We start from the raw sequence: 13,031 nt of genomic DNA, 5'->3' as shown, positions 1-13,031 counted from the left end.
TGCCCATTTTGCTGTATTAGGTTGGACAGATATACTCTTGGAAAAAGGTGATCCCCAGGTAACCTATCCCAAGCCACATAGGCCTTTAAAGGTGACCACCATCATCTTGAATTGCACCCAGAAGCTAATGCAGCTCACACAGAAGGGGTAATATATGTGCCATATATCTGCCACCATTTATTACCCACGAAACTATACTAACCAGATGAAGTTTCCAAATGTTCTTCATGGGCAGCTCCAAATGCACTGTGTACACAATTATTAGGCTAGTATTTTGACCATATCATCATTTTTATGCAGGGTGTATAAACTTGAATGCTTAGTAGAGTTAGACATATCAGGTGATGTGTATTTTTCTAATGAAGGAGGGTATGACCCAAGAAGATGAAGACAATATATCGCAGGTGTCAAACCCGATCGCATCATATGACGTGATGTATCATGACATTTTTTGGCTTTGGAGCCAGGGTGGGCATGGTCTGTGCATGATGCATTCAGCCCATGGGCCACCAGTTTGACACCCTTGCCCTATATCAAGGTGTGCATAATTATTAAGCAGCTTCTTTTCCTCAGGCAAAATGGGCCAAAAAAAGAGATTTAACTGACTCTGGAATGTCAAAAATTGTAAAAAGTCTTTCAGAGGGGTGCAGCATGCTTGAAATTGCTAAGATTTGGGGGCATGATCAGAGAACCATGAAATGTTTTATTGCAAATAGTCAACAGGATTACAAGAAACGCGTTGAGGAAAAAAATGTACATTAATTGCCAAAGATTTAAGAAGAATCAAATGTGAAGCTACTAGGAGCCCATTATCCTCCAGTGCTGTCATATTCCAGAACTGCAGCTATCTGGAATGCCCAGAAGTGCAAGGTGTTCAGTGCTCAGAGGCATGACCAAGGTAAGGAAGACTAAAACCCAACCACCACTGAACAAGACACACATGTTGAAAAGGAAAAGGCTGAGCCAAGAAATATCTGAAGACAGGCTTTTCAAAGGTTTTATGGACCGATGGGATGAGAGTGACTCTTGACAGACCAGATGGATGGGTCCATAGCTGGATCAGTAACGGGCACAGAGCTCCACTTTGACTCAGATGCCAACAAGGTGGAGGTGGGGTACTGGTATGGGCTGGTATTATTAAAGATGAGCTAGTTGGACCTTTCTGGGTTGAGATGGACTCAAAATCAACTCCCAACCTACTGCTAGTTTTTAGAAGACACTTTCTTCAAGCAGTGGTACAGGAAAAACTATGCATCTTTCAGGACCATGATTTTTATGCAAGACAATGCTCCATCGCATGCATCGACATACTCCATTGCATAGCTAGCCAGTAAAGGCCTTAAAAGATGAAAGAATGATGACATGGCCCCATTCCTCACCTGACTTAAATCTTATTGAGAACTTGTGGGCCCTTCTTAAATGGGAGATTTATGGTGAAGGAAAACAGCACACCACTTTGAACAGTGTCTTGGAGACTGATTGCTGCTGCACAAAAAGTTGATTGTCAACAGATTAAGAAACTGACAGGATCCATGAATGGAAGGCTTATGACTGTTATTGAAAAGAAGGGTAGCTATATTGGTCACTGATTTTTTTTAATATTAGAAATGTTTATTTGTACATTTTGAGTTATTTATTATTCTCATTTTAACAGATGCAAATAAACAAGTGGGATGGGCAAATTTTCATTCACCGGTAGTTGCATAATAATTGTGCATACATATTCCCCTAAGAAAGCCATAACCTCACTTTTACTTTCTTAAATTTTCAGGTTTGAAGTTTATTAACATTTTGGATTGACCAAGAGCACTGTAGTTGTTCAATAATAAAATTAATCCCCCCCAAATGCAACTTGCTTAATAATCGTGCAGTGTAGTGTGTTAACAGTAGTGTAAACAAGAGGTTATATGGGCATGAGTTACTATGAGCAGAGCCTCATAGTCCAAGAAAAGGCTCAACCAGCGCACCACCCAAAAGTGTGCAAAAGCCTTTCTAACCATGGTTGGCACCTGATCTTTGAGTAGGAGCCACAAGTCTAGGATTCCAGATTGTGCTCCTGGGTCTCCCTGGGTTAGCACAATCCCATCCATGACTAAAGATGGAAGAACCTTATTTCCAGTGGTTCTAAATAGCCATTCCATCTTGTTATGGTTGATGGAGACCATTAAGCCCCAACCAGTGCCAACAGCTTCCAGACACTGAGACAGAACAGTTCTCCAAGAGCCTGGGGTAGAGATATAAAGGGTATCATCTGCATATTGATATCTTACACCAAGTTCATGGATCATCTCACACAGCATCATGTGTATGTTAAATAAAAGGGGAAAAATAGAACCCCGAAACCCCATGAATTAGGAGATGCTGGCTGGATTTTGCTTCCTCAACATTGACTGGAACAAGCTCGGACGGAGGAGAACCAGCACTAATTCTGGAAGCTGACCCAGGGTATAATATCATGAGAAGTCAAGAAGTCAGGGGTTTAGATAATCTGCTTTATTCAGGTTTCTCTGAAACTGTCATGTGACCACTCCACCACCTTCCCTAAAAAGGGAAGATTGGAGTCTGGACAAAAACTCTCCAGACTACTTGATGGTCCGTTGATGTGGCATACCACCATTACTTTAAGAGCTGGTGGGACCATTCCTTCTCTAAAAAGGAGTTTATTCTTTTCTTTATTCTTTCTTGGCCAAGTGATTGGACACACAAGGAATTTGTCTTTGGTGCCTATGCTCTCAGTGTACATAAGGAGAATAAAATACATTCATCAAGAATAAAAAGATACAACACTTAGTGATAGTCAAGGTTACTAATAAGCTATCAAATCATACTAGGAAACAATAAAAACAATATAAATTAAAAGATACAAGCAACATGGTTATAGTCATAAGTGGGGAGAGATAGATACTAGGAAGGAAGAGAAGAAGAATAGCAATACAATCTTAGTAAATTACTGACAGTGTTGTGGGAATTAGTTGTAAAGCAGAGTGATGGCATTCGGGGGGAAAACTGTCGTTGTGTCTAGTTGTTCTGGTGTGCAGTGCCCTATAGCATAATTTTGAGGGGAGAAGTTGAAACAACTTATGTCCAGGATGTGAGGAGTCTGTAGATATTTTCACAGCCCTCTTTTTGACTCATGTAGTATACAGGTCCTCAATGGAAGGCAGATTGATAGCAATTGTTTTTTCTGCACTTCTAATTTTCTGTTGAAGTCTATGTTTGTCTTGCTTGGTGGCAGAGCCAAACCAGAGTTATGGAGGTGCAGATGAGAGATTCAGTAATTCCTCTGTAGAACTGAATCAGCAGCATTTTGCAGTTTAAGCTTCCGAGTTGGTGCAGAAAGAACATTCTTTGTTGTGCTTTTTTGATGACGTTTTTGATGTTAGGTGTCCATTTTAAGTCTTCAGATGTGACAGAACCCAGAAATGTGGAAGGTCTCTACTGTTGTGTTGTTTAGTATCGTTAACAGGTGGTAGTATAGGTTTTCTTCTAAAATTCGCCACCGTTTCTAGAGTTTTGGGTGTATTTAATTCAAGATTGTTCTGGCTGTACCATATGGCTAGTTGTTCAACCTCCTGTCTGTATGCAGATTCATTGTTGTGTTGAATGAGACCAATCACTTGTACCATCTGCAAACGAGTATTTTAAGAGGGATCTTTTGAGATGCAGTCACTGATGTAGAGAGAACATAGCCCTGGGGGGCTATGTACAGGTATCTGATGTGATTTTGCCTAGCTTCACTTGCTGCTGCCTGTCTGTTAGGAAGCTTATGATCCATTTACAAGTGCAGTCAGGTACAGATAGCTGATTTAGTTTAGTTAGAATATCTGGAATGATGGTATTGAATGCTGAGCTGAAGTCTACAGAGGACCCTTGCATAGGTCTTTAAGTATCACAGTACCACAGGTGTCAAATTTACCACGTCATGTTGATGTATTGCGATGTTTTTTGCCTTCGTAGAGCTGAGATTGGCATGGTCTGGCCCATGGACGACCAGTTTGACAGCCCTGGTCTAGACCTACTCATGCATCCTCTCCTATGCAATTTTAACTAGCCAGGAGGGGCATGTATCCAACACACAAAAGCAGCTGAGAGGGCCCCATCCAATTCCTCAGGTTCTGCAGGCTCAAACTCTTCCCAGGCCACCTTGGAAAATATAACACCCACCACTTCCATTGGCTCTGTTGTAAGGCTGGAGCCCAATGTAGATCAAATGCGACTGTCTGCCAGATGCAGCATGTTCTTCACAGTAACCCTTGATATACTTTGGTATTGCTCCCTCCAAGGGACTAAATTACCTGAAAGAGGGCCATTGGGTGACTATCAGCAGATGCACTAAGGGTGGATAGTTGCATTCCACTACCCTTACTTCTGTGAGGTAGGCCTTAATAGCAGCTTTACTCCATTCAGATTCTTTTTTCTCCTTGTCTCTTGCCAGCAATGCTTTAGATGTCTCTTATCCTTATTCCATCAATCCCATCAAATACCTAGGGAGCTTTGGGAACCCTGGGCATCTTTGGAGGGGCTGCTCAGGTGCAATCCAATTTAAAGGCTTCAGGTAGCAGGCTTTGTGAAATAACCCCAAGCTCCCTCTGGAATTCAATCAGTCCATTAGTCACTTGGAGTGGGCCGATCCAATAGGCTTTATCTGCATGCGGAGGGGAATGGTACCCAAGAATTTGAGGTTCACCAGTGAATTATCTATCCATGGCAGGAGAAATCAAAATCTCCCCAAAACTCAATACTTTGCCATTGCTTTGCCAGAAAATTCAGATTCAGTGTATTACCATTGCTGAGTTGGGCCCCAACTCTCATTTTCCTCTCCCATTACTATTGGAATCTTATAGCCTGCTCCCATCCCTTCAGACCCCTTCCCTATTCAAAGCAGTGCATGTCCTGATCTGTGGAAAATACACACACACAAATTCCCAAGGTCTTTGCTACCCAAAGGGCTTCTGTATAGACCTCAACTTACTCAGCCTTCTACCGGTTATTGTAATTCAACAGGGTTCTCTCACTGAATTGCGAGCACCCCACCACACAAACTGCACCTTCTCTTCATGGCTTTCACTCAAGGTGAACTTCTCACCAAACCCTCCAGCTGGTATCAGTCCCAATAAATCTTCTTGCAGTTTTTGTTTTTTTTGACCAGTTTATAAACACTGCATACATATTTGTTTTACTGTCCTTCAGCCAATACTCAAAATGGCTCCCATATTTGCTTTATTGTCCTCCAGAGAACTCAAAATGGCTCCCAGCATTGGAGGAGGCAAAAGAGCTACAGGGCACTGGGGCAACATCTTCCTGCTCCAGTCCTCTGCTCACTACAACACACCTTTACCTCCAGATGGCCTCACTTGGCTGGGTACCTCTCATCCACACCCTGGTCAATGTTCCACTTAGCCTCCTTCTGTGGTATAGAGCTTTGTCAGTGTGATTTCCTACAAGGACACAGGTGCTGGCATCTTTCTCTCTACATATTACAACCAGTTTAACAGTCCTCTGATTATGCCATTGATTACCTCACTGAAAGCAATGAGAATATATTATTAAGCCAGTAATTATTCAATCAGTACACTTTATTAGAAACTTTGCTATATTGACAGTTTTGGAAATGAAAGTTTTAAGGGTAGAGAGAACATACTTTTTAAAAAAACCCAACAATAACCAACTGTATAGCATTAATGCATGATCTAAGCAAAAGCATTAAGGATTCTCTTACTTTGATCTGACATTCATAGAAAATTTAGGCCAAGAATTACACAACTGTAGATATGTACATCCATTTCCCCAACTTGTAAAACCATTACAGGATCAGAATAGTTATTCATCAATACACAAATTCAGTAAGGTGATTACGATGTCTTCCAATTTTGCATGGATTCTTAGATAGAACTATGTTAGCCAATCAGAAAAAAAGTCCTTGTGGGTGGATGTATTTCCAGCAATCTAATACAACCTAGTGACAAGTCCTCTTGGTCTGTTATACTTGTTACAACAATTTTGATAGGTGTGAATTCCTGCAATCTGACAAAATAGAAGAACAGTTAGCACAATGAACCAATACATTTAAGCTGGTGAAAATTAAGTTTGCCATTATACAGAAGGCATGCTTAAACCCCAAAATTGGATTCTATTTTTTTCTATCTCTACCTCCCTTATTTGAGGAAAATATACAAATTGTTAAACAAACCTGATTGGACAATCTTGGCTCCCTTCTTCTCTGGTTCACTGTTATACTATTCTAGCAAATAGAACAGAAAGTCCTGTAAAGAAAGGATATACTAGTCAATCATTATACAACAGAGAAAAGAAACCTTTGATGATCATAGGTATATTTTGTGACTATCAAGGTAGAACAATGTCACATGTGCTGGAACTAATATCTCCTAGTTCTGTTTTTTTAAACTTTTTAGTAACTGCTATACTTGTGAGTGCTTATACCATTGTAATACCAGAATATGTTTCAAACAGAAGGGGCTCTTAGGGATCACAGGGTTCTATCCACTATCCAAAATAACACATTGTGAATATTGCAGCACATTGTTTTAGATTAAAAAAAACTGTACTATGAATAAATTGGCTTGAATAAATGTTGATAGCCCTTTATAATCATAAAGATTCTTAGAATGTCCAGAGTATCACACACAACAGGGAAAATTTGCTTAAGTGATACTGGAAATCTAACAAAATTTGCTTTCTAGAGTCGCTGTTGTCATTTCTCATATAAGGCATCAATCGAACAAAGTAATCCTATTTTGCCTGTAAAAAGTTGGAATACAAATTTACTATTTTCAGACTTCTGTACTTTTCATCTATGAAGGTCAACTTCTATACAGCTTTACAGGAAGCACATTTCATCCCACCTGAGGGAAGGCTAACCCCAAACCTTGTGACTTTCCAAAAACCTCTTAAAATGTAGCTTTTTAAAAGCAGGCCTAATGAACCCCTGCCAATAGGATGCCTGTGTTTTCTCCATCATGCGCATGATACTAATGCATTTCCTCTTGTCACCTTTATTTGTATTTGTTTTAAATGACATTTGTATAATACTTTGTTGGTTTGATTGTATGCGTGTATAAAATGGGCAGCCATATAAATTTAATCCTTAAAGAATTATAATCTCACATATATTATGCGATGGTGCCAATTGAGTAGGTGAATTATTTAGTATTACTTTGAAGAAAAACTACTTACTTTAGTGTGGTTTTTAAAACCTTGGTGAAGCAGCAATCTCCTTGTTCCTTACTTCAGAGGTCAATGGTTATTATTTTAGGCAGAATAACCACTTATAATCTTCTCGCCTGCAAACAATAAGTATCACTTAAAAGAAGTTCATTCAAAATTTCAAAAATATCAGTGATTACACAGTTCTAAACAAGATACTTCAGGCCCAGGTGACGCTGTTCACCAAGTCCTCAGAAGATTCCCCAAATTAACATGATTTTTCTCCCATATTTAAGCCTTTTTTCAAATTATATGAAGTTATTTTAAGAAGTGGGAATAGAAGGCTTCTACACCCAAGCTAGATTTTATTAGGAAACATCAATCCAAGTAACAATCCAAGTTTTCATAAAACACAAGAGACTGGAAATGAACAGAGGGGTGGCTGAATGGATCTGAATATTCTTTTAGCTGACTGCCTTCCTCCTTCTTGAAGTAGTATGTCAAGTTACAGGAGCTAGGCAGAACCTCCCCCCAGGATTAGAAAAAAAACAAACCCCAAATATATCAAGTCCAAGTTCTGCTAAGGTCCAATAAGACCCCAGATTTGCCCAATAAATTTGCCAATAACAAAGATCTGTTTGCTGCAGCAACAAGAATGGAGCTCTATGGGAGAAAAGATGCAGACATGAGCAAAAGAGTTACCTCGAAATACAGGACTATTTCCACAAATGAACTAGCCAAGAGCAGCTTTCGTCTCACATGGATCGCACTGAAGGAGGACAACACACTTCGGGGTCTCCAAGGACACTGGCTTCCACATGCTAGCAGAGAATTCTCACAGTGTAAGAACAGGACAGACCTAACTACAGGTAAGGCCAGCTAAGCATCAGTCCAGCCTTAAAGCTGAACAGAAGCTTTAGACCTTCCAAATGTCAAAAGCGTATTTCTCTACCAGCTCAAAGCCATTTATTTCTCAAACCACCAAGTAGGGCATTCCCTACTTTTGGAAGTGTTTGTACAAGCAAGGCAAGTTATTTTCCATGCCCTCCACTCTAGAAATACCATCATTAAAGTAAATTACAGTTAAAGCAAGTAGCAACCCATGAAGGTTACTCAGTGAACATATTTGAAAAATTTAGGAATGTTACAAATTCAAGTATCACCATACAGCTTACAAACTTAGCATCTTGTTTCTTCTATGGCTATATAAACTTGCAAACCAGAAATTAATTAATCAACTCATCAGAGTCAAATCTAAGTTAAATTCACTACTGAATGACACACGTTTAAAAACTATGTGCCACTGTATTGAGAAATCCTGCTGGGATTCTTGTTAGCAAGTTTCAAGAGTTCTTTCACCCAGTCATCACTGGGCTCTATCCCTCCTAGAAGTCACTACCCCTCCTAGAAGTAAAAATGATTTCCCTGAGTAGCATTGCAATGTTGATCCCAACACACTTTGAAACATTGTAGAATAAAAAATATATTGGCCATACTTGAGTCATATTTGATATTTACAAATACTCATCTGGTATCAAGATAATTTAGACTTGTAGAGATGATGATGTTAAATCATGCTAGGACATTGCTTTAGTGAGAAACAAGAATCTGTAATTATCCCTCCCAATTTGTCAGATTTTTGCATTTGTATTTCATACTTTTTAAACTCCTGGCATACATAAAACCCTCATTACTCAGATACCACTTCAGGGCCTTATCTAAAATGCTTTTACTTACTAGCTACTAAACTATCAAAGATGTGTAGTGCAAACATTAGGAACAGAGAATTGTTTCAGATGGGATTTTAATGGGCTTCGTAAAGCCAAAACCTCAGTACAGGAAATTCCTTATCCACTTCAAATACAATTAATTGAAATTATGCATATTTCTTCCAGTAAAAAAAATGGACAATATAAACAAACATTTTCAAGAACCTCTCAAAGCATTCGAGTTATAGGTTTACAGTAAAATAGCTTTTACTATGATCAATGTAATACCACCAATATCTTTAATAATACCAAGATTCTTTTGCCTTTTCACCCTTGCCCTTGCTTGTTATGCCAAGAGATGAACATCAAATGATTGTACTTTTTCAAAAGACTGGTCAGCTTCCAACAGGTTTATTTTGTAGGGCCCCATGTGTCAAGTTAAAAAAAACTTAGATTGCAAAGGCAAGAGAAATAAAACTGGATTTAAAAAATGCTTAAAAACCACTTTAAAAAAACCCCTTGAGTAAAGTCTAACAGGCCATCTTGTAGAGGAAGCTTTCAGGCTACATGTGATAAAAGCTATAAGGGGAAGATCATGTAGGTAATTAAACAAGATTCAGCGAAGCTCCAAAAATCTTTATAAATACAGCCATTGGAAGGACGATCTCGAGTCAGGAAGGATTTTTACTCGGTGTAGCTGAGGACAAGAAGCAGGTATAATCATAAAGGCACAAGTTTATGGACATGTTGCAGCAATTCATCACTCCTATACTTTTAGATTAGTGTTGCTACGAATCTCAGACCCTCCCCCAGTTAGCACTCAGATAACTTCTCAATTAAAAATTTAACTCTTTAAGGTCCAACATGCACTCAAATTATTCATCAGTAATTGACTGAAGGCCTGCATCAATGGCAAATACATAGAGAAACATGTTTGATTTTAACTCAGTAGCTGTAAGTTTCTGCCACTATCCAGTGTAAGTTGGAGCACTGAAAGCTTAAGGGCATTTTGACAGGACAATTTTTTCACTCCCTTTCCAATGCCTACTTACCTCAGTTGTCATAGTTGTCTCTATACGAACCTCCTGAGGAGTATCGATCATTATAGTTTCCTTGACTTCTGAAAACAAGGGATAATATTTTATGTTTGTTCCCTATAGAATGGATTTGTAAAATAAAATATATACTACCATAATTACCTGCTGTAGTCACGGGAACTACTGTAGCCTCCGCTTCGGCTATCGTACCGTCCACCATAGCTTCTGTCTCCACCATAGCTTCTGTCTCCACCGTAGCTTCTGTCTCCGCCTACAATAAAAAAAGTTTCAAAGCCAGCTGAATTGCAGAAACCCACCTTTCACCCTTAGTTCTATGCATCAAGTATTTATCATAGGTGTTTTGCTCTTACCTCGAGAATAGCCACGACCTCGTCCCCTGCCTCCAAAGTAGCCACCTCTGGATCCACGAGATTTCCCAGCATGATCAACTCTGATCTGACGCCCATCTATAGACTGATAATGAACAAATACTTTAGGTGTGATTAAGTCAGGGAATGAAACTGATTATTCTTATGTACATTCTTCTAGACATAAAACCATTTTTGTTTTAAAACATGATTTTAGCCAATGAAGTAATATGAATGCTAAGTGACACTGTCAAATTAACCTAAGTAATAAAACCACCACTCATAATTTATTAAATATAAAGGCCGCACAACATTAGAACAATTCCAGATACCTTTAAAAGAATGGGAAACATACTGCTGATGAAAGGCAGGCAACGAAGTTATTTTGAAAGACGGACTCATTCTAACTTGCATGGAATAAGAGATCTTTCAAGGAAACTATGTGTGTTTGTAAATACAGTTCATTTTGAATCAAACTTATTATTTCCTTACTAATAGCCAAAAATGATATGCACAGCATGGGTATCATGGAGACCAATAACTTAGTCAATTAGGTAAGAAAATGTGAACACTTCAATTGATACATTAAAGGTAAAAAAAATGCTGAACATCAATAATTCCTGATGCTTTAAAAGCTAAATACTACTGTGCTAGTTTTTACTTCCTGGAAACACCTCACAAAATACATGTAGCTAGATATATTTAGACTGTAGTCATAACCGATAATACAATTTTGAAAAAAAAAAAACCTTACCTCTCCATTCATTGCTCTCATGGCATCTGATGCATGATCAGGATTGGAAAAGGTAATAAAACCAAAGCCTCTTGATCGCTGTGTTTCTTTGTCTTTGATCACAACCACTGTAAGTAAAAAAAAAAAAAGAAGTTATTCATCTTCTTTGGTAATCTTCAACAGCAACTCATTCCCCTTTATTAGCTAAATATATTACCTTCAGAAATAGGACCAAAAGAGCTGAAATGCTGTTCAAGGCCTTGTTCATCAGTATCAAAGTTCAGCCCCCCAACAAATAGTTTTCCTTCTTCAGAAGACATAATGATGGTAGTCTAAACAATAAACAAAAAGGAAAAAAATGCTGTAAAAGTAAGATAATGTATTGTCACTTTTTTCTATGAACACACTGGCATACATTAAAAATAAATGAAATTCTGATGCCCTCACTCTATATAACTATATCCACGCATACGGTATGTTTGTGTGTATACACACACACGAAGATACACATGTATACTCACATACACACATATATACGCGTATATATATTAATCACAGACATCTATTATACGATACAATATACTAGCCATATTTCCTTACGAGGGACGTAAACCAAACGACCGAGAGTCCACCAGAAGCAATAACAAAACCTGGTAAACTACTGAACTACCCTAGACGACTTTCCATTATTCTACTCGCCACGGCGCGGGTAATTCCGGCGAATCTACCAATGGAGAATCGCTAGGCCTGAACCGAGCACATGGCTCCGAACGTCACAGGGTATCCGGAATTCCACGTGACCGTAACCGTTTCGCCAGGCCGCTAAGCGGAAGCGGCCCACGAGCCTGTTCCGCCCTCGTCGTCATTTCAAAGTTTAACTTTTACCCAGTGGCCCGTTTGGGTCCAGAATCCTTAAAGAAGGACGCTCCCCCAGCCAGCAAAGAGGCCCCCGTCTATTCGTTGCCCGGGAACAAAGCCGCAGAAGCCTCGCGGCGGCTCGAGAAAAATAACGAAGGCGAGGAGACGGGAGTTTCTATAGCTGCGCTCTGAGCGCCATTTTGTTAACCCCGCGCGAGGGAACGTTTTGTTCCCTCGTGCCCCCCATCCCCCCACGCCATGCCCTCCACCACGCACGCGCACCGCATGGCTACGTTATTTCCTTTGGCAGTTGGCGAGGCTTTCGTTCAGGGCGCGAGCTTTTTTCTTCGCTTTCCTTTCGCCTGCCGTGCGCGCGGCCTTCGCGAGCGCCTCGCGCTCCCCAAGAGCAGGAGCCCGTCATTTCCCCCTTGTAAACGGTCTAAGCGCGGTTTTTTTCCACCCCCGCGGGGGGGGGAGGCTAAGGAACTTTGGAGTTTACTTACAAGAAGTCGCCTGGGCTGGACAGTACTCAAAATGCGGCCGAGACACCGCCCGCGCGACGCTTATATTGGATCCCGCCCCCTATCGCGATCACGTGACCGCCACAGGGCCGTTGTATGGCTGTCGGGTGCTGCACCGAGGCTTAAAGCGGTTGGACCGCGGATGGCGCTTTTTGCTACCGTTTCCTCTTTGCCGGATGTATAGCGCCCCGGAAAAGAAGCTCCGGAGGCAGAATGTAACCGTATATATAATACGGTTGACTTATAGCCGGACCTTAAGTGCTGACTGATGCACTCACGATCGCTAGCTCCTTTTTTATTTTTTGCTGTGAAACTGTCTTCTGGATACTTTCACATGTTACTTTGAGATACGTGTACTTGTAAAGTTGTTTTTAATCCCGCCTTTTATTATTTCTGTTTAAGTGGATCTGCTTTTATTTGTGGTCCTGACTGCCCGATTCCACATATCAGAGGACGGGAACACGAAGAAGTAGGCCGATGTTTCCGAGATCGAGTATGATCGTCATAACTAAAGTGAAGAACTCCGGGCAGCCAAGAGGTGGCGGCAGAGAGCTAGAGCTCTCCCGCACTTCAAGAGCTACCACTTCTTCCTACCAGGTTTTTTTTCTGCCTGAGATGGTGGCAGCCTATGAAATAGTTTG

The 13,031-nt window shown here is 40.2% G+C and overlaps 1 protein-coding gene across 4 annotated transcripts; it reads right to left on the bottom strand.

Moving 5' to 3' along the window:
- Positions 1–5,555: 5,555 nt before the first annotated feature.
- On the bottom strand, positions 5,556–12,490 carry LOC106549976 (RNA binding motif protein 3). 4 transcript variants are annotated; one of them, XR_001313624.2, is made up of 9 exons: positions 12,373–12,490; positions 11,229–11,343; positions 11,033–11,139; positions 10,282–10,384; positions 10,073–10,181; positions 9,926–9,993; positions 7,195–7,301; positions 6,191–6,263; positions 5,556–6,024 (listed from the first exon to the last, which is right to left on the bottom strand). XR_001313624.2 is itself a non-coding variant. In XM_014067740.2 (7 exons), exons 2-6 carry the CDS (start codon positions 11,329–11,331, stop codon positions 9,927–9,929), a joined length of 489 nt encoding a protein of 162 aa, XP_013923215.1. In that variant the 5' UTR covers positions 11,332–11,343; positions 12,373–12,489; the 3' UTR covers positions 8,952–9,570; position 9,926. The 4 variants fall into 4 exon arrangements, 2 of the variants coding, with proteins under 2 accessions (XP_013923215.1, XP_087566885.1); XR_015696070.1 differs by having other exon boundaries at positions 9,926–9,990; XM_014067740.2 differs by lacking the exons at positions 5,556–6,024; positions 6,191–6,263; positions 7,195–7,301 and adding an exon at positions 8,952–9,570 and having other exon boundaries at positions 12,373–12,489.
- Positions 12,491–13,031: the final 541 nt, after the last annotated feature.

The sequence above is a fragment of the Thamnophis sirtalis genome, unplaced genomic scaffold (genome assembly GCF_051295495.1).
Source record: "Thamnophis sirtalis isolate CommonGarterSnake01/CBP01778 unplaced genomic scaffold, rThaSir2_p1.2 scaffold_3, whole genome shotgun sequence".
NCBI lineage: Eukaryota > Metazoa > Chordata > Lepidosauria > Squamata > Natricidae > Thamnophis > Thamnophis sirtalis.
The sequence above is the reverse complement of the archived record's forward strand: the minus strand, read 5'-3'. Positions and strand labels throughout refer to the sequence as shown.